This window comes from Cicer arietinum, chromosome 2 (assembly GCF_000331145.2).
Source record: "Cicer arietinum cultivar CDC Frontier isolate Library 1 chromosome 2, Cicar.CDCFrontier_v2.0, whole genome shotgun sequence".
Lineage (NCBI taxonomy): Eukaryota > Viridiplantae > Streptophyta > Magnoliopsida > Fabales > Fabaceae > Cicer > Cicer arietinum.
The window spans coordinates 52,592,794-52,610,968 of NC_021161.2; the positions used below are offsets into that span (position 1 = coordinate 52,592,794).

Genomic DNA, 18,175 nt, shown 5'->3' on the forward strand with positions numbered 1-18,175 from the left:
TTGATTTTTGTATTACTTTTTTAATCAAATTGAATTCTGTATTTTATCACTTTGAGTTGAATAGTGATATTGTCATTTTGTTGATTTAATTAAATTAAAATATCTATAAACACATTACGTGGAAGGAAATGCTTACAGGATATTCTTCTTATAGTATAGAGGCGAATGAGATAAGGGGATTAGATTGGAATCGTCATGTTGGCAATTTATTTATATAATATAAAAAAAACCAAATGAAGAATGAAAGGGGATAAATTCTTCAATTGTGGTTAGATATGTTATTTTGGGACCAATCTATTGTTAGGAATTGAACAATGATAAAAAAAAACATATAACTGAATTTGAATTAAAATGCGAGTAAAGAACCTAATAAATCAAATATGTTTATTAAACAAAAAAAGTTGCTATTGTAGATGTGAAATTTATGGTTATCCAAACATACATCCTAATTTCATATTGTAAGTTACATTTTTTGTTCTCACTAAATTTCATATCCTTTTGTGTATGCAAGACCGATATTTCCCTCTTTTGTTCTCACTAAATTTCACATTTTTTGAAACAAGAATTCTATATCATAATATATATAACATATCATAATTTGTTTTATACATTAAGGATATGCTCTTAATATGTGTGGAGAAATAAATTGTACCGATACAAGAACATATCCTTAATATATAGAACAAATCATAATATAAAAAAACAACAAGTAAGTCAAATCTCACGGTTAATTCAAACATAACAAACACATTTAGTGAGAACAAAAGAGGGAGATATCGGTCTTGCATACACAAAAGTCGCAAATAGTAACAATAATAAAAGAAATTTGATTAAATAGCATTTGTGATTCTTAATTTAATTTTTCAGTTAACGTTTTAGTTTTTCTCTTTTTTTCTTCCCAATTTAGTCATTAATTTTTATATTAAGTGATAATTTAATCTTTTATGTTTTAAAATTTCAAGAATGTTAACCTTTTTTTTATTTATAAAAATTCAAAAAATTCATCAAAATTTTCAAGTAAAACCCGTAATATTAATTATCATCTTCAATATAATACAAATTTCATCAAATGCATAACTCAAATATTCAAATAAACTCATACTTTCATCTCTAACAACATCAAATAAAGAATGAAAGTATGATTTTATTTAAAAATTTAAGTTATGAATTTGATGAAATATGCATTATATTGAAGATAATAATTAATTTTATGGATTTTGTTTAAAAATTTTAATGAATTTTGAACATTTATTAAGGATTTAAAAAAAAACATTTTATGAATTTAAATATTTTTTTTTAGATTTAAAAAAAAAAGTTATTTAGTGGAGTATGAGTGTGTTTATCACATATTCTTACAAATTTACCATTATTTTGTATTTCGTTTGATTAAATAAAAATTATTTTATTTAAAAAAATAAATATTTTTAATAAACTACTAGAAATTCATTTTAATTTGAATAATAATAATAATATTAATTTTAATAATAAAAATATATTAAATTGAAAAAAGAATACATTAAATTAAAGAAAAAATAATATAAATTAAAAAAATACATTAAATTTAAATTAATTATTTGTATCTAAATTTCCACAAATTGTAGGAGTTAATTATATCTGTTTTAATACCAATAAAAAAATGGGATAAGATTGGGTATTCGAAATAATAAATAAAAAAATTGGAGAATAAATGAGAATGAGAATGAGATTTGAGTGATAATGATGTTGTATGTTATAGTGGAATGGCGGGGGAAGATGATGGAATATTATTATGTGTTAGTGAGAAATGGTTGGTTTGGGATGCGCGGTTGGTTGGCAGCTGCATCAAGCTGCAGTAGTTACACTGACACGTTCTTCCTCTTATTCTTTCACCGCAAACTGCAACTTTACTATTACAAATGGCGGAACCAGGCTGCGTAGCTTTTCTGTTGCTAAAAATTCTTTTTCTTCTTCTCCTTCTCCTCCTCCTCCAGAACAACAACCACAACAACAAGTTGAATGGATTAAAAATTCTGGAATAATATCTTCATGCTTGGTTGGTCTACTAACAGGCGTTGCTGTAGTGCTGTTCAACAATGTTGTAAGTTGTTTTGTTAATTGATTTGATTGATTTGATTCCATTTTGAAAATTGAATTGGATTTCAGGTTCATGAAATTCGTGATTTGTTGTGGGATGGGATCCCCAATCGAGGCGCATCATGGTTGAGAGAATCGCCTATTAGATGGAAAAGGGTAATACTTGTTCCAGCATTTGGAGGTGTTGTTGTCTCTCTTCTCAAACTCATTTCCAACTCCAATCCATTCTTAAAGGCTATTGCAGCTTCTGTTACTTTAGGAACTGGTAATTCCTTAGGTCCTGAGGGTCCCAGCGTTGATATTGGAAAGTCCATTGCCAAATGGATTGCATCAACTCCTTTCTTCACTTCTTCCACAATCATTCCCCTTCTCGCTGCTGGTTCTGCTGCCGGCCTCTCTGCCGGTTTCAATGCTGCCGTTGCTGGTTCTTTTTTTGCTGTAGAGTCTATCTTGTGGCCATCCAATTCAAATTCATCTTTATCACTTACCAATACTACTTCCACCGTCATTCTTAGTGCTGTCATAGCTTCTGTTATTTCTGAGATTGGCCTTGGCTCTCAACCAGCCTTTAAAGTTCCAGACTATGACTTTCGTTCTCCTGCTGGTAACCTCAACATTCATAATTTTCTTTTCTTTCCTTTTACATCATTTTTTTTCTTATTCATTTCCCTACTAGTAATTCTCCCTGCCATTATCATATGTATAAAACAAATTTACACTTACGCTTGCTTTACAGTAGTAAGTGCGTATCTGTGAATCACAAACTGGGTAAACTATTCTTCTATTGATATGATGATTCTAAATTTCCAGAAAACGAAAGCTGATTTGATTTCTTTGTACATTTTTCAATTTGATACTGTGAGATGAGATTGATTATTCAATTTGATTTCAGAGCTCCCTCTGTATTTATTGCTGGGTATTTTATGTGGCCTGGTATCATTGACCCTATCTTGGTGCACATCATATATGTTGACCATATTTGACAATCTTCACAAGGCCACTGGCATGCCAACGGCTTCATTCCCCATATTGGGAGGTTTATCAGTTGGATTGATAGCATTGGTATATCCTGAAATCCTCTACTGGGGTTTTGAGAATGTGGACATTTTGTTAGAATCTCAGCCATTTGTTAAAGGCCTCTCTACTGACCTATTGCTTCAGCTAATAGCTGCCAAGATAGTTGCAACTTCTCTGTGTCGTGCTTCAGGATTTGTGGGAGGCTATTATGCTCCATCTCTCTTTATTGGTGGTGCAACTGGGATGGCTTATGGAAAATTAATTGCTTTCACTGTTGCTCACTCCAATTCTGTGATTAACCTCTCTGTGTTGGAAGTGGCATCACCACAAGCTTACGGCCTGGTACTATTCTTTCCTATTTGGCTATATAATTTTTAGGCATTTCATTATCTTTTTTTTTTCCTCTTTGGGATGGGAGATCAATTTGATCTTTCCAATATGACTTCCATGGATGTACAAATGAGCCTTTTCCTAGAGGACCGTAAGGTTTACTAATTTGACATTTAAGTCCTTTATCTTTAGTTCTTTCCTGGACAATTATTGTGGGACGGAGGGAGTAATAGCGTAGGACAAATCATAAAAGATAATACTACTCTAATACCTTGTTGAAATCTTTGGGTTTTAAAACATTATTTTGGTATAATCTGATAGGTGGTTCGATGATACAAAACATTATTTTGTATGGTTCAAGTAGCTTCCTGGTCCAGTTGTGAGATCAAAACAAATTTTGGAAATTCTTTGGTCTTTAAGGTTGCAGCGTATGGTTGTCTATGTTGGAATACTACTACACTTAAATTTGTTGGGTCGGAATAAGTCTTGTAAGAATAGGTATCAGCTTAAAAGAAGATGTAGAAGGGGTTAGGGACTGAAAGCTTGAGTATATAATTTCATCTGTCCTTCGCAAATGTTCAGGAAAAGAAGCTGGTGTGGCATGGATGATCATATTACAGTTCGTTTTGCAGGTTGGAATGGCTGCGACTCTTGCAGGAGTTTGCCAAGTACCACTTACTGCAGTTCTGCTTCTGTTTGAATTGACACAGGACTATAGGATTGTTCTACCACTACTTGGAGCAGTAGGCTTGTCTTCATGGATTTCATCTGTACAGACAAAGAAAGGTGATGAAAGGGATAGAGAAAAGTTGAAGATACAAAACTCAAATTCTTCTTCACTTCCAGAAATATCTGCTTCAATTGAGTCATCTACTGGTAATACCTTTGCTGAAGGTGTGTCATATTTGAATAATTTGTGTCAAGTGGAAAGTTCTCTTAGTATAGAGGATAATAATGATGAAACTGCACACTATGTAAGGAGAACATTTGTTTCGGAAGCCATGAAGACAAGATATGTGATAGTTTCAATGTGCACACAGCTTACGAAAGTAATAGATCTCATGCTTGTAGAGAAACAGTCTTGTGCGGTAATTGTTGATACTGATGATACTTTGATTGGTTTATTGACACTAAGAGACATTAAAAAGTATGGAAAATCTGCAAAAGTTGGAAGCCAAAATCCAAAGGTACAAGAAAGTTTAATCTCAATTGGATGTGATATTATTATAGTTTTGCAACCTTTTTGGCAACCTAGATTATTCACAAGTGCAAGCTAAATTTATACATCAATTGCGGTTGATAGACACTTTTGATGATATTTATAACAGGGGAACTAAGTTCTGAAGAAATTGCACAGTTAACCTCTTATGATTGAAAACCATTATTCATTACATTTCATCCAAATGTTCATATAATAAACGTCAATTCTCTATACATGTAATGTAACCTGGAAAGCACAAGCACGCACTTAAAATGGGCCTTGTGGATTTATTTCTTGAAGATAATATAAATTTGTTGCATCGTATTGAAGGATTTCATGCATAAACATTAGGTACCATTGTACAAGTAAATTTCAAAGGAAAAAATGGTTATCTATCTGGTCTCTATGAAATGAGAGTTTGGCCACTGTGATTGCTTGAATAAGCTCAAATGAGTCAGAAATATGGCTCATGGTATAGCTCGGTGGGGCCTTTAACTATATCAATATATACTGCTAAAACAAGAGCTGAACTAAACTACTTCACTGTAGCTTTACAAATCTGACTATTTGGTTCTTTCTGTAACAGGAAACTTTAGTTTCTGAATTATGCATTTTAAATGGTGGAATATGTACTGTACCATGTACAGTTGCTCCTGATATGGAACTCCATCATGCTCAAATGATTATGAAGGAACACGGAGTCAATCAAGTTCCAGTTGTGAAGAATATCTATGAAAGAACTTATCCAGTTGGCCTATTAGACCTGGATAGTATCAGTCTAACATACAGGTATTCTTTCATTTTTTTCCCCATGATTTATCTCTATGGAGATTATGCTCTCTTTGATAAAACTTGTTTAGTAATCCAGGAAATACATCTTTCCTCAAACATATTTATTTTGCAAATTTATTTAAAGAAAGTAAAAGGAAAAATACTTTCATATTTTATTACTACATCTCTAAGCTGTTTATATAGAAAAAAAAATTACAATAGTAATATTGAGTAATAATGATAGAATCATAAAATAAAAATAAACAGAGTAATATAAAATAAAAGAGAATCAAATCTGATTTTCCTTGATTCTTCAACACCCCCTTTCAAGTTGGTGCATAGATATCTGTCATGCCCAACTTGGCTATAGGTCGCCCAAAATTGGGTCTTGCCAAATTGAAAATCACAAATGGCAGACATATAATTTTAGCATCAATTTTTTCTTTTATGAAATGACAGTCAATTTCAATGTGCTTGGTTTTATCATGTTGTACAGGGTTGCGAGCTATACTTATTGCTGCTTTGCTATCGCAAATTTTTTTTAAGGTTAAGTCAACTTTCATTTTCAGTTCGTCCAAGAGTTTACAAATCCACAAAAGTTCACAGATTCCTTGAACCATTGCTCTGAATTCGGCTTCTACACTGCTTCGAGCAACAAACCCTTGTTTCTTACTTCTCCAAGTGACTAAATTTCCCCAAACATAGACACAATATCTAGTAGTGGATTTTCTATCAGTAACTGATTCCGCCCAATCAGCATCTGTAAATATAGAAACTTCTATGTCATTAGTTTTCTTGAAGTACAAACCCTTTCCATGATTAGATTTCAAGTACCTCAAGATCCGATAAACTGCCTCCAAGTGTTCTTCATAGGGAGAATGCATGAATTGGCTTACAACACTCACAGAGAAAGCGATGTCAGGTCTAGTGTGGGCTAGATAAATAAGTTTTTCAACCAACCTCTGGTATCTTCCAACTTCAACAGGAACATTGCCTTTCTCTCAAAGTTTAATTTAATTCCATAGGAGTATCTGATGGTCTACACCCACTCATCTCAGTTTCTTCCAAGAGATCTATGATGTATTTCCTTTGAGAAACAATAATTTCCTTCTTTGAGCGAACAACTTCCATACCAAGAAAATATTTAAGCGCGTCTAAATCTTTGATCTCAAATTCTTTTGTCAAATTTTTCTTCAATTTTTCCATCTCAACAATGTCATCTCCTGTGAGAACAATATCATCTACATATACAGTTAGAATTGCAACTTTACCAACATTAAAGAACTTCATGAACAACTTATGGTTTGATTGTCCTTGAATATATCCTTGCCTTTTGACAGACCGAGTGAACTTTTCAAACCAAGCCCTTGGGGATTGCTTGAGACCATAAAGGAGTTTTTGTAGTTTGCACACATTTGAACCAAACTTATCTTCAAAGCCAGGCCGACTAATAGTGTTTAATTGGCAACAGGAGCAAAAGTCTCTAAGTAATCAATGTCATATGTCTAAGTAAACCCTTTAGCAACCAAACGTGCCTTGTATCTTTGAACTGTGTTATCAGAATTATACTTCACAGCAAATACCCATTTACAGCCAGCAATATTCTTTCATGTAGGTAACGTCATGACTCTCCAAGTTTGATTCTTCTCAAGAGCTCTCATCTCCTTAAGAACAACAACTTCCTTCCACCTTGGAATTTTTAGAGCCTCTTGTATATTTTTTGGAATTTCCACAGCAGACAACTTAGAGGTAAATGCAACAAATGAAGAAGACAATTTTGAGTATGACACATAATTAGACCAATGTGTTGGATTACCTATTGGATCCAACTTCTGATTTTTCTTTCAATAGATAAACCCAACAAATTATAGTATGATCATCAATAAAAGTTATAAACCATTTTTTATTAGAAAAAGTGTTTATTCTATTATGACCCCAAACATCACTATGAATAACTGCAAACGGTTTTGATTGTTTTTATGGTTGTGTAGAAAAAGAATAACAATGATGTTTAGCAAATTCACAAGTTTCACAATGAAATAAAGACGAATCCTTCTTAGAAAATAATTTAGGAAACAAATGTTTCAAATACGGACGTAAAAAGACGTAAAAAGATGTATAAGTTATTCAGTAATTTCGGAGCAACTTTATGTTGGAAATGTAGTAAGAAGTTAGGAGAGTCGTTCTGAATTTCAGGCTTTCACTTAAGATGCTTTTCTGTTAGTACGGTATACCTCTACTTAATTACTACTTTTTGCTGTTAAATGCAGTGCTTTGGCCACAAGACAGTCCCTCAACTGATATTCCACGCTAGCACTTGATCCTCCCTGACTTCCTTTTGATAAATTTCTATTATCTGCCTTAAACACGATGCCATTTAGTTCTGTGGTTGGATGGTGGAAAAGGTCAAAATATTGCTCATATGCCACCGATGGAGACTGATTGTAATGATAAAGTAAATTTGTTCTGTATTTATTTCACATTGGTTTGTAACTCTTGGTAATACGACTTTTGAATTTGTAAATACTAATATAAATTTTGTAAATTTGCTTCATGAATTTGTATTTTGTTAACAAGTTTTTCATCCTTTTCCATTAGTTAAATAATTTTTCAATTAACTTTGTAGAAGGAAAATAAGTTTCAAAATTTTAATTAGAAGTTATAATTCATGAAAAAGGTTATGAAATCAATTTTAAACTCAATTTTGTGCTTCTAAGTCCTGCAAATTGTGAAATTGGATAAAACTAACCTGGGATATAGCCTTAAGAAGATTACATAAAGCTCGTTATTTTGAAGACCAGCATCATACAAACGAATTAGCTCATTGTATGAATAGAGATAATAAGTAGTTAACCAATTATTGAACTTTAAAAAAGTATTAATTGCATATTGAAGCACTACAGCTATAAAAGATAATAATTAATAAACACCGCAAATCATCTCATCTTTATAAATTATAAGGGAGTGCGAGAAGGCAAAAGATGAAATGACTATCAATTTCTACAAAAGCTAATCATAATGGTTATTCATGGGAGCATTAACTAGATTGCCCAAAAAGAAAAAAATGAATATTTTTTCCATTTGTTTTCCTATCTGTTTCTATGTACTTCACAATCCTCAGAAGTCGTCTTTCATGCTTATCTTAATGTTTTCCACCTTTACCGACAACTCTAACTTGTGATCCTCAACAGCTTTCAAAACAGAGAGCAGGTTGGACCGGTAAATTTCACACTTTCGATTTGCACACGCAAGCTCATTCATAAGTTTTGTGATATGCTTATCCATATCATCCTGCAAGATATCAAGCAATGACGATAAACAAAGCATATTTGAGTATGAATTATCATAAATTTAAAACTTATGATACAGTAAAATCTATTAGGTAAAAAAATTAATTTAAGAAAATAACATTCGAAAGAAATTAGAGAAAGCACATCGAAGGGAAGAGTAACAAATCCTCATAAATAGGGAAATGAAAGACAAGCAAAATATATAAGAAAGTAGTTCCATTTCATTATTATTCAACCTTCCTCTACCAAATGCATGCAAGAACAAAATAGATTTGCAGAGCTGAAAGGACTTTTAGGCAAATTGAAATTCACATGGAAGTACACCAATATCAAATGCTTCTGTTCCAACAACTGTCAGACGATATCCAGTCAATCGGTATGAAATTATGAGATGCACATCATGATGGAAAGAATAACCATGTAAAGCAAGAAAAATAGATGATCCTGAAAATCTTAGTGTAATTTTGCAAATGTATGAGTTGGCTTAATCAAGTCCAAATGCTTATTACAAATGTTTGTTCATGTTGCTTTAAAACGATCTTTTGAATTTATAACAGTTACAAAGATAAAAATATTACGATAGATGAGTGGTCATACGAGACATAGTACGATTAGGAATGAAATCATTAGAAGAAAAAAAGTAGGGATAGTTCCTGTTGTAGAAAAGAATGTAGAGTCTCGTCTTAAGTGGTTTGGGTATGTGTTGGAAAATCCAATAAGGTGGATAAATCAGGTTGAGGATAGTCCAATAGTAAAAGGTAGGAATAGATTCACTTAATATTGGAGAGACCAAAATGTCTGTTTATCCAAGTGTACAGCCAAAATCTTGTGCATGTGCAGCAAACATCACTAATACCAAAATCCACAATGCATTAGACAATTCAGTCTACAATATGTATCTACTGAAGAATTCAGTCCTTCAAACCAAGAATTAGAACCACAAAATGTCTTCAGAAAAGACTCTAACGAAGACAAAAATCTTAAAAGGTTGAGATGATATGTGATGCCCTCAGGGAAAAACATCGCAAACAAAAACTAGATTCAACATAATATGCATACTTGATTAATTCAAAACCATGATTAAGATTAACTCTTAATAAATTAGGGGGAAAAGAATGTAACATCAGCCAACTGTGAATACATTTATCATACTGACAAAATACAAAACTCTAAGACTTTGTTTGGGAGTTAGAAGGGAAAAGGAGGAGAAGACTTTGAAGGAAATGGGAGGAATGGAAAGTTAGAGGAATCCCACACTTCTTTTTTGGGAGAGTATTTTTTAAGGGAATGAGATGAAAATACTAGTGAGTAATATTTTAATGTTTTGAGAGTAATATATAGAGAAGTATTGAACTTGAAAATTTATTCGAAACCCTCCAAAGCGCTTCTCCAATACAATTTCTCCAAAGCGCTTCTCCAATACAATTTTTTAGTTCCGCCATATTGGAGGTTTTTAGTCTAATGAACAAAAATAAAATTTCATGCAAAGTAGGGGAACTATTCACCACTCTCCTTCCCTTTACTCCTTCATTTATCCTCAAAATCCTCCCCTCCCTTTTCCTTCAAAATCTCAAACATAACATAAGTTAAAAACAAAACTAATGACCTGTTGATTATGAGGTCAGAATCATATTCTGATGTTGTACGTTATTAGTATGTGTTAATTATGATTTCTGTTTTAATTTTATTTCATATTTAGTGATAGCATTTATAGGGAAAATCAGTTTCCTGATTTTCAGCTTTATTTTATTGTACAAAATTAATTTCCTGTCCTATTTATATCTCCTCATGCAATCAATTTGAGTATCAAGTGAAAATACAAACACTTTCCGCATGGTATCAGGGCTCGATCTGAACCGTTCCTAGTCTCTACCACTGACCGCCATGGAGGCAATGACGGATCTTGCACAAAATATTGGAGAGTCGAAGAGCGACAAATATTAACTAAAATATTATAATTGAAATTCATAAAAGTCTTTTTTAGAGTTTCACACAATTCATATATAGTCGACATGTTGAAAAAGTTAGAATTTCAATTCTCACAAGAACTGACAATTTTCACATGTCACACAATTCATACAAGTTTTTAGAACTTCACACAATTTTCACACGTCACACAATTCACACAAGTGTTTAGAACTTCACACAATTCAATCAAATAAAATATATACACTTTACGATTTTTATCTTTGTCAAAAACTTTCTTCTTGAAAAATACATCAATTTTCTTATGCTTAAACATCGTGTCACTCCTAAAAAAATACACAAATTAATCAAAACAATTCACAATTAACAAATAGTATCACACTATATCATATGTCAATGGTTAACCTGTAAAAGTTTGTTAATAGGTAGTAGTTGAGTTGTTAACTAGAGTGTTCGAGTTTGTCTATTCCAAGATTGGTTAGTTTATCATTCGATATTAGGTAGTTTATTTATATATAGAGTTTTTATTAATTTTATTATATTTGCATAATTTCTAATATAATTAGCGATTTGTGTTGTGATTTAATAAAAATTGAATAATCTCTTTAGATTGAGATAAAGATAAGAATATTATTGTTGACAAGAACCTTTGATTTTTTTACTGTATTTAAAAAGCAAAATTATTTAAGTAGAAGAGAAAAGAGTAAGAATCTGAAAAATATAATAAACATAGTATGGGGATCAAGAACAAGCGACGTTGGCGGCTTGTCGCTGCGATTTAGTTTGGAGATATTTTAATAATTTATCACTATTAATTTAGTAATTATTATTATTAAAAAAAATTAAAAATACAGGGGATGCTATTACCCCTGCCTGCTCCCGAGAAGATCTGCCGCTGCACAGAGAAAGAGCAAATAGAAGGTACACCCAAGGAGACTGGCATAACTCTTGCGAGCTCAACTGAAGGGGTTGCACTTCTTATCACTGAACACAAGTTAAATGGCCAAAACTACCTTCGATGGGAATGGTTTGTCTGAATCTTTCTCCAAGGAAAAAAGGGGTACGTCACAGGACACTACAAAGAGCCCAAGAAAGGAGAACCCAACCTCCAAAAATGGCAACTGGAGATAAGTTTAGTCATGTCATGGCTTCTCAATACCATGAAAAATGAAATTGGAGAAAATTTCATGTATTATGATACTACCAAAGATATGTGAGATGCAGTAAAAGAGACATACACCAATGTGAACAATACATCTGCCATCTTTGAAATTAAAAGCCTTCTCCATGATCTAAAACAGGGTAATTCCTCTGTCACAGAATACTTCAACACCCTTAGTCGATATTGGCAGCAACTAAATACATATGAAGAGGTAGAATGGAATTGTACAGATGACAAGAAAAAGTACAAAGAGCTGGTAGAAAAAGATAGGATCTACAAATTTCTATTGGGACTTAACAAAGATCTTGATGAAGTGCGTGGAAGAGTGCTTGGAATCAAACCACTAAAAAAAATTCGAGAAATGTCTCAGAAGTGAGAAGAGAAGAAAGTAGGAGGAAACTCATGTTGGGAAATCCTATTTCATCCCTATCACTTGAAGGTTCAGCAATGGCAGCAAAGGGAAATTTCACCCAACGAGTTCAGCTCAAAGAAGGAATCGGCCTTGGTGTGAACACTGTTGGAAACCTGGTCACACTAAGTACACTTGTTGGAGCATTCACAGAAAACCATCAAAACCGAAACCATTCCGCAACAGGGAAAACAAGGGCAATGCAACACAGAACCCACAAGAAACAGAGGATAAACTTGATCTATCTCTCTTCAGCAAAACACAAATGGGCCATCTTGAGTCAACAACATTACTGATGCTAGATGGTTTGTTACATTCACTGATGACCACACAAGAGTCACGTGGGTATTTTTTATGAAAGAGAAATCAGAAGTTGGGAAACTATTTGAGTTTTTTCACAATATGGTGCAAACACAATTCCAAACAAAAATTAAATTGCTCAGAACTGACAATTTTCACGAATATTTTAATTCAGCACTAGAGTCCTACCTTAAAACCCATGGAATTATACACCAAAGTTCATGTGTACATACCCCCAACAAAATGGGGTCGCAGAGAGGAAAAATAAGCACTTTTGGAAGTAACAAGATTTCTCATGCTAGCCACCAATGTACCAAAACATTTTTGGGGAGAAGTTGTCCTTTCAACCACTTATCTCATAAATAGGATGCCTTCACGTATCCTTAACTTTGACACCCCTTTTTCCACTCTCCAAACTCTCTTTCCATTCAGCAAAATTCTCACCTCAATTCCCTTGAAAATATTTGGATGTTTAGCCTATGTTCACAACCTAAACCCTTACTGCAGCAAACTTGACCCAAAATCAATAAAATGTGTTTTTCTTGGCTATTCACCTCACCAAAAAGGGCATAGGTGCTACTACCCCACAACTAGAAGATTTTACCACACTATGGATGTGATTTTCTTTGAGAATCAACCTTATCACTCAAAAGTTGGAATTCAGGGGGAGAATCCATTAAACCTGAACGGAAATGCAGAATTCCAATTTTGGGGATTTGAGATGACCGAACTTGTCCTTGAAATTACACCAGCAGCACCAGGCTCTAGAAAATGGGATCTCATCAGGTAATACTATTCCCAACTCAGAACTTGTCAATATGAGTTTAACTGACAGTGATATTCTATTGCACTAAGAAAAGGGACGAGAACTTGTAGTCAACACCCCATTGAAAGATACATGTCATATGGGAAATTATCACAAGGATACAAGGCATTTGTAGCAGCACTGACAACACCTATATTCCAAGAAATATTCAAGAAGCCCTCCAACAACCTGAGTGGGCAGTAGCTGTAACAGAAGAACTTCGTGCGTTGATTAAAAATAACACTTGGGAAATTACTGTTCTACCAGAGGGGAAGAAATAGGTTGGTTGTAAGTAGATATTATCTATCAAATACAATGTCGATGGGAGCATAAATCGATACAAGGTGCGATTAGTGGCAAAGGAATTCACCCAATCATATGGCATAGACTATGAAGAGACATTTGCTCTAGTGGCCAAACTTAACTCAGTACGAGTTATATTATCCTTTGCTGTAAACTTGGATTGGCCACTACACCATCTAGACATTAAAAATGCCTTCCTAAATGGTGAGTTAGAAGAGGAAGTATACATGCAAATTCCCCCGGACTTGAATCATCCAGCACTTTGAACAAGGTGTGCAAGCTACGAAAATCTTTGTATGGCCTCAAGCAATCCCCTAGAGCATGGTTTGATAGATTGACGAGAGTTGTCAAAGATGATGGATTCATACAAGGCCAATCTGATCACACTATGTTTGTCAAACACTCATTGGAAGGAAAGGTAACTTTATTCATTGTGTATGTTGATGATATCATTATCATAAGAGATGATCATAATCAAATCAGACACTTGAAAGAACTCTTGGCTAGGGAGTTTGAATTCAAAGACTTAGGACAACTTAAGTATTTCTTAGGGATGGAAATAAAAGAGGGAATAAATTTCTTAGGGAATGCTCGGGTGTAAGGCTGCCAATACCCCTATGGAGTCAGTAAGCAGAAGCATCCCCAAAGAAAGTCCACTAGCTGACAAAGAGAGGTACCAAAGTCTAGTTGAAAAATTGTTCTACCTAACTCATACTCGGCCTATTATTGGATTTTCCGTAAGCATGGCAAGTCGCCACATGACAAGTCCTAACGAAGCTCGCGTGGAAGTTGTGAACAGAACCTTGCAGTACCTTAAAGGTACACCAGGTAGAGGTCTTCATTTCAGAAAAAACACAAATAAGGGTATCGAAGTATACACTGACTCAGATTGGGCTGGATGTACATCAGACAGAAAGTTAACTACTAGTAATTGCTCATTCGTGTGGAGAAACACGGTTACTTGGAAAAGCAAGAAACAACCTGTGGTAGCTAGAAGCAGTGCAGAAGTTGAATTCAGAGTCATGGCACAAGGCATTTGTGAAGGAATTTAGCTGAAGAAAATACTAAATGAAATCATAATTCAAACCAATTACACCATGAGAATCTTGTGACAACAAAGCTGCCATCAGCATTGCAAAGAACCCTGTTCACCATGATAGAACAAAACATGTGGAAATTGACTGACAGTTTATAAAGGAGAAGATTGATCATGGTATTATAAGTATTGATCATGTACCATCGTGCAACCAAACAGATGACATCATGACTAAAGGTCTTCCAAGAAATACATATGAGAATATCATATCCAATTTGGGCATAATAGACATCTACCACCCAGATTGAGAGAGAGTGTTGATTATGAGATCATAATCATTTTCTGATGTTGTACAGTTATTAGTTTATATTAATTATGATTTTTGTTTTAATTTTATTTCCTATTTGATTGTACAGAATTAATTTCCTGTCCTATTTATATCTCCTCATGTAATCTGTTTTTGAGTATCAAGTGATCAATCACTTTTCCGCATGACCAAATTTATTAAGGATTAAAACACCAAAATGTAAAGTTCTTGGTCAGAAGAGAGACCTAGGGAGAACACAAGGAATTTATCTTTTTAAAGGCCAATTTTGTTCAATTAATAAAATGAATTGATGTAAATATATTATTTTTTACAACAATAATTGTCTCAAAATCAATTTTTTTTAGAAGCAAATAGGTAGCTAGTTTACTGTAAAAAATATATCATAATTCATAAGTGTTTAACTTTAAATTCAACTGAATATGTATAAATAAAATGAATAACTAGCTTATCATTTAGATTTTAGACCATAAATTGCATACATCCTGACAAGCTTAAGTTGTATAACTGAAAGTTAAAGATTGGTCTAACATCTCTAGCACATCCCTCATTCACAAATCCTTTTGGACTTGAGGTGTGGCCAATGCACAAGTCAAACCTACCTTGTGCTGGAGTTCTACTTTATTTAGGAGAATGATAGTGACAAGTATCAAACTGCTAACCACTTTTATCATAGAGGCTCTACAACCATCTTAAATTATTCTATAAGACCTTAAGCTATTGGGTGATGATTCAATATTAGTTTTATATATGGTGGATCATGGATGAAAAGTAAAATACATTTAACACGCCACATAGAATAAGTTAAAAACAGCCATGAATTGGAATTCTGACCTTGTTCGAATGCTGGCCCAAGCTTTGTTCTTGACAGCCACTTGTGTAATTAGCGCGACTTTCATCATTCAGCAAGTGACTCCTAACCTTTCCATTGCTGATGGGAATTCTCCCCTCATTTCGCATTACCTGTGCAACTCTTTTAGCAGCTTCTTGTAAAGCATCCTTTGCAACATCATAAGTTTCAGGGGAGCTTGCACCTTTATCAACAAATTTAAAGGCCTCGTGTCGGAGAGTATTATATCTAACCGTGTGAGATTCCAAATAGTAAGTATATACATCACAAGAATGTTCTTCCAATATTACATTGCTCTTGGCGTTTCTTGTCCAACGTTTGAGTATATAATGAGATGGAAGAGTGAGGACATTGGTAACTCTAAAGACTGCCAGAATATGTCTGCAAAGAAGGCCTGAAAACTCAAACATTTGGCAGCTGCAAGTCGCTTTCATCTCCAAAACATTGAATTTAACATTGTATATTTTATGATCTTCTCCAAATTTAGCTACATGATAAGTAATGACCTCGCCATCATCCTCGGCTTTAGATGCCATGAATGTTAGTGTGCCAACCAACTCCTCTTGGAACCTCGTGAAAATTTTTCTTGTGTAAAGCCTGGATGCTTGCTTCTCCATAGGAGATGGGGTCCTCAATATTGGCAAAGTATTCATTGTGTCATAATCTGCTCTTACTTCTTTCTCATTGCGACTTTCAAGCGCTTTCTCATAAAGCTTTAAGAACTGATTTAAACTGGTTGAAGCATTCACATAGCCATCAAAGTAAGAGTTCATGCTATCACTTCGCTGAGTGATGGACATTTCTGCAAAGAACGTGTCTCGCAAATATACAGGTACCCACTGTCTGGAAGCAGAATGTATTGCTTGAAGCCATTCATTGTCCCTGAGATCATATCTATCTACAAGTATGGACCAGGAAGACTCAAACTCGTCAATTGATTCAGTCAAGTTAACACATTTGTGAAACTCGGCTTCAAAATTAGGAAACTTGAGGAAAATGTGAGACAACTTCTCCTGGCATTGCTTGAAGATGTGCCACTTGCAGTAACGGTGGCGAGTCTCGGGGAATACTTGTATTATGGCGGACTGAATTACAGAATCATGGTCGGTTGTTATTGAGAGAGGTGGGCGTCCAGACATGGCCATGAGCCATGTCTTGAAAAGCCAGACAAATGAAGCTTGGGATTCATTGATTAGAAAAGCACAACCAAAGAGAACAGGTTGACCATGATGGTTAACACCAGTAAAGGGAGCAAAGGGTAATCGATACCTATTAGAGCGGTAAGTAGTGTCAAAAGTGACGGTATCTCCAAAGAAAGTGTAATTCAACCTTGCTTTGGGGTCAGCCCAGAAAAGATTGGTGATGTCATCATGGTCGTGATCACCTTGAACAGCATAGAAGAAATTAGGGTTTTGGGCATGCATTTGTCTCAAATAGTCAAGAACAAGTTGAATGTCACCGTGTAAACTACTTCTGTGGCGATTATTCCTCATGTAATTCCTACAGTCAACCTCGGTAAAGCCAACTTTGCTGATACCACCATACTCTTTGATGAGTGCAGACATAATTCGACGAGGACCCATACCAGCTGCCTGTAGAGTGTCGATGAGGGTCTTTGCAGATCCAGAAATTTGCCTGTGGGAGCGAAGACAGTGAACTTGATCGGGTGGAACAAGTTCGTGATTGTGTTCTCTGACGAAACCAGAGACGATCCATTTGCCAGAAGAATCTTGCATTTTGACAGATAAGGAGGCCTTGCATCCAACTCTGGTAACTATACGTGGACGCTTGATCTCTCTATCTTTGGTTCTTTTCTCATTCAAGTTGCGAAACCCTTCCTTTGCACAAACGAATTGCCTCTGAATGATAGCTCCGTCTCTTCTTGAACGACGAGATGAACTCACGCGAGTACTAAACCCAACACGACGAGCATATGAATTATAGAAGCCCTTTGCAGCCTCTTCAGACTCGAATTCCATTCCCTCCGAAGGTTCCAGATCCCCCGCCTCTGGGAAATACACTGCACCGCTGCTTTCTCCCAAATCCATATCCAAATCCAATTCCAATTCATCATCATCCTCTTCCTCTTCCTCCTCGTCAATCTCAATATCAAATTCTACAACATCGTTATCGTTATCCATCCACAAATCATACAATCAATCAAAAATAACTTCACCTTTGCTGCTCTCCACTTCAAAATTTAGTTATTATTCAACACTTCACTTCGTAAAGGTACCTAGCTACCTACCTAGGTCATTTATTTAAAATAATTAACTACATTTTAGAATCACTTTGCTTACAAAATTAAAATAACCCTACTTTTTCTTTTTAAAATTACCTAATTGACTTTATAATTAAATAAAATTTACAAAGCATA

At 34.3% G+C, this 18,175-nt stretch overlaps 2 protein-coding genes across 6 annotated transcripts; one reads left to right on the forward strand and one right to left on the reverse strand.

Moving 5' to 3' along the window:
- Positions 1-1,690: 1,690 nt before the first annotated feature.
- Positions 1,691-7,946, forward strand: LOC101500712 (chloride channel protein CLC-e). Of its 5 annotated transcripts, none has more exons than XR_012161968.1 (8): positions 1,691-2,077; positions 2,143-2,677; positions 2,966-3,432; positions 4,041-4,607; positions 5,208-5,410; positions 5,889-5,938; positions 7,008-7,141; positions 7,663-7,946. XR_012161968.1 is itself a non-coding variant. In XM_027332147.2 (6 exons), exons 1-6 carry the CDS (start codon positions 1,784-1,786, stop codon positions 7,691-7,693), a joined length of 2,097 nt encoding a protein of 698 aa, XP_027187948.1. In that variant the 5' UTR covers positions 1,693-1,783; the 3' UTR covers positions 7,694-7,946. The 5 variants fall into 5 exon arrangements, 2 of the variants coding, with proteins under 2 accessions (XP_027187948.1, XP_004491649.1); XR_012161969.1 differs by having other exon boundaries at positions 1,693-2,077; positions 4,053-4,607; XR_012161970.1 differs by lacking the exon at positions 5,889-5,938.
- Positions 7,947-8,311: 365 nt separating this feature from the next.
- LOC101501249 (protein FAR1-RELATED SEQUENCE 5-like) lies at positions 8,312-18,045 on the reverse strand. The gene is made up of 2 exons (XM_004491594.4): positions 15,783-18,045; positions 8,312-8,683 (listed from the first exon to the last, which is right to left on the reverse strand). Exons 1-2 carry the CDS (start codon positions 17,937-17,939, stop codon positions 8,510-8,512), a joined length of 2,331 nt encoding a protein of 776 aa, XP_004491651.1. The 5' UTR covers positions 17,940-18,045; the 3' UTR covers positions 8,312-8,509.
- Between the last annotated feature and the right edge of the window lie 130 nt (positions 18,046-18,175).

Coding starts and splice junctions, on each gene's coding strand:
- LOC101500712 (XM_027332147.2), top strand. CDS start 1,784: ATGGTTGGTTTGGGATGCGCGGTTGGTTGGCAGCTGCATCAAGCTGCA. Junction 2,078..2,142: donor TAGTGCTGTTCAACAATGTT/GTAAGTTGTTTT, acceptor ATTGGATTTCAG/GTTCATGAAATTCGTGATTT. Junction 2,678..2,965: donor TGACTTTCGTTCTCCTGCTG/GTAACCTCAACA, acceptor ATTTGATTTCAG/AGCTCCCTCTGTATTTATTG.
- LOC101501249 (XM_004491594.4), bottom strand. CDS start 17,939: ATGGATAACGATAACGATGTTGTAGAATTTGATATTGAGATTGACGAG. Junction 8,684..15,782: donor TGGGCCAGCATTCGAACAAG/GTCAGAATTCCA, acceptor GATATCTTGCAG/GATGATATGGATAAGCATAT.